Raw genomic sequence first — 2,419 nt, 5'->3', positions numbered from 1 at the left:
GGCAGGAGGGGCCGGGAGGCAGTAGGGGCCGGGAGGCAGGAGGGCCTGAGGGGTAGGAGGGGCTGGGGGGGGAGGGGAGACAGAACTGTGTCTCACTTTCCTTTCTGCCCCCACCCTGGCCTCCCTGAGCCCCCACAGCCTGCAGAGCCCCTGCCATGGGCCCTCTAAGACATCGGCACCCCGCATGCACCACCACCCCACCTGTCCCCTCCCCTCACTTCTGGGACAGGTGCATGTGTGGAGGAGTGGGAGAGCCTGGAGTGAAGGGGTAGAATGTTCTAGAATCCTGCCCCTTCCCCCACCCCCACTGTCCCAGGGGCTGTGTGCAGCACACTCCCTCACACCTGTCCCCTCTGGGCTTCAGCACTATTACAGGACCTGGAGGGGAGGTAGGCTAGCCACCCAGGTCTGGGGGCACCCAGGGGCAAGGCAAGGAAGGCGCCCTGTGGGCCCGGGTGGATTTGGGGCATCTTAATGTCTCTGAGCCAGGGAGCCCTGGTGGCATCATGGTCACATGTTGGGCTGCTAATCGCAGAGTCAGAAGTTTAAAACCACCCGCCAGTCTGCAGGAGAAAAACGAGGCTGTCTGCTCCCCTCGGAGACCCACAGGGGCAGCTTTCCCCTGACCTGCCAGGGCACTTAGAGGCTGTGAGCTTTGAGCAGTATCAAGGGGTGGCTTGAGGCAGGGCAGACAGCAAGCGCAGTGCTCTGGCCACGGGCACTGCAGACTGGACAGGGCCCGCTCCCTCACGCCCACCAGTGGTCACACCACTGGGCAGGGGGCTGTCCAAGGTAGGGCTGCAGGGCAGGGACGCCTCACTGTCAACAGCATTTCCAGGCCCTGCCTGGCCCATAAGGCAACACCCCCCACCCCCACCCCCTGGCCCCTTGAGGCCATGCAGGGCAGCCTCTTCATCCCAATACCACTAGGGAGTCCACACCCACAGGCCACCATGAGGTGGGGACAGGAACCTCAACACGCCTGAGTCCCAGGGTGCCCAGGGGTCCCCGCCTGCCCCCTCGGCGCTCACAGCCTGCTGGTCTGCATGTGCCCATTGGCCTGAGGGCCGCGCCCGGGCAGCGAGGGCTCCTGCAGCCGGCTGCTCTTGTCGGGCCTCGGCTCCGTGGGGTCCGCGTCCTCCCCTGCCCTCCGGAGACACAAGACCTTCCGGAAGCTCTGGCGGAAGTTGTCGGAGAGGAAGCCGTAGAGGACGGGGTTGGCGCAGCTGTTCGCGTAGGAGAGGATGACGACGAAGAAGTAGACCCCGGCCGAGGCGGGTTCCTCGGGCAGGATGAAGGCCAGGTTGACGATGTTGACGATGAAGAAGGGCAGCCAGCAGCCCACGAAGACCACCACCACCACCACCACCATCCGCGTCACCTTGCGCTCCGAGCGCCGCCGCCGCCGGCAGCCCGCCCGCGCGCCCGCGGCCTTCACCTCGACTACGATGAGCAGGTAGCACAGGCAGATGACCAGCAGGGGCCCGAAGAAGCCCAGCACCGACGTGTAGATGATGAAGGCGGCGGCCCAGAGCGCCACGGGTTCGGGCCAGCTGAGGTTGCAGGTGTCCCAGCCCTCCTGGATGTCAGCGAAGGCCACCAGGGGCAGGGACATGAGCAGCGAAAAGGTCCAGACGGCTGCGCTGGTCAGCTTGGCCACGCGCGGCCGGCGCCACTTGGCGGAGCGGATGGGGTGCACCACGGCCAGGTAGCGGTCCACGCTCATGACGGTCAGGCAGAAGATGCTGGTGAACTGGTTGATGCCGTCCAGCGTCATGACCAGGCGACAGAGCGGCGAGCCGAAGGGCCAGTAGGAGACGGCGTTCTGCGTGGCCAGGAAGGGCAGGCCCAGCATGAAGAGCACGTCGGCCACGGCCAGGTTGAGGATGTAGATGTTGGTGACCGTCTTCATGTTGGCGTAGCGCAGCACCACGTAGATGACCAGCGCGTTGCCGCCCAGCCCCACGGCGCACACCAGCAGGTAGAGCACAGGGACCAGCACCGCCCGGGCGCCTGGCGAGCCCGCAGGCCTGGCCACCGTCTCGTTCTCCTCGCTCAGGTCTCCGGGGGCCGCCAGGGAGGCGTTCCAGCCGAGGGTGGAGGCGACAGGAAACAGGGGCTCCATCGCTGCCACCGCCACTGGTCTGGCGTCTGGGGGGAGAGTAGGAGGGTGAGCCGGTGATGGGTCGCCGGAGAGAGCAAACACTATTAGTCAGGCTTGCCTCTTCCGGAATCGCGTTAAGCAAATTGTTTGGAAAATACACCGGAAGGAAAGAGCAGAGCACCTGTCACGGGGGCAGCCTGGGGAGTGGATGCTGAGCCTAGGCATCATGCACCTCTGCCCCAGAGGACCCCACGGGGCGCGCAGGAGGGAGATCAGGTGGGAAAAGCCCCTTGCAGCCTGTCTGGTGCAAGCAGA

General features: G+C 65.6%; 1 protein-coding gene across 1 annotated transcript; it reads right to left on the bottom strand.

The window, feature by feature from the left end:
- Nucleotides 1-978: 978 nt before the first annotated feature.
- Nucleotides 979-2,144, bottom strand: SSTR5 (somatostatin receptor 5). Its single transcript, XM_004705787.2, has one exon. It carries the CDS (start codon nucleotides 2,123-2,125, stop codon nucleotides 1,028-1,030), a length of 1,098 nt encoding a protein of 365 aa, XP_004705844.1. The 5' UTR covers nucleotides 2,126-2,144; the 3' UTR covers nucleotides 979-1,027.
- Nucleotides 2,145-2,419: the final 275 nt, after the last annotated feature.

This window comes from Echinops telfairi, unplaced genomic scaffold, assembly GCF_000313985.2.
Source record: "Echinops telfairi isolate 266 unplaced genomic scaffold, ASM31398v2 ScPeMD7_5;HRSCAF=22, whole genome shotgun sequence".
NCBI classification, from domain to species: Eukaryota; Metazoa; Chordata; class Mammalia; order Afrosoricida; family Tenrecidae; genus Echinops; species Echinops telfairi.
The sequence above is the reverse complement of the archived record's forward strand: the minus strand, read 5'-3'. Positions and strand labels throughout refer to the sequence as shown.

What these genes read in the sequence shown, in the direction of transcription:
- SSTR5 (XM_004705787.2), bottom strand. Translation starts at nt 2,125, where the DNA reads ATGGAGCCCCTGTTTCCTGTCGCCTCCACCCTCGGCTGGAACGCCTCC.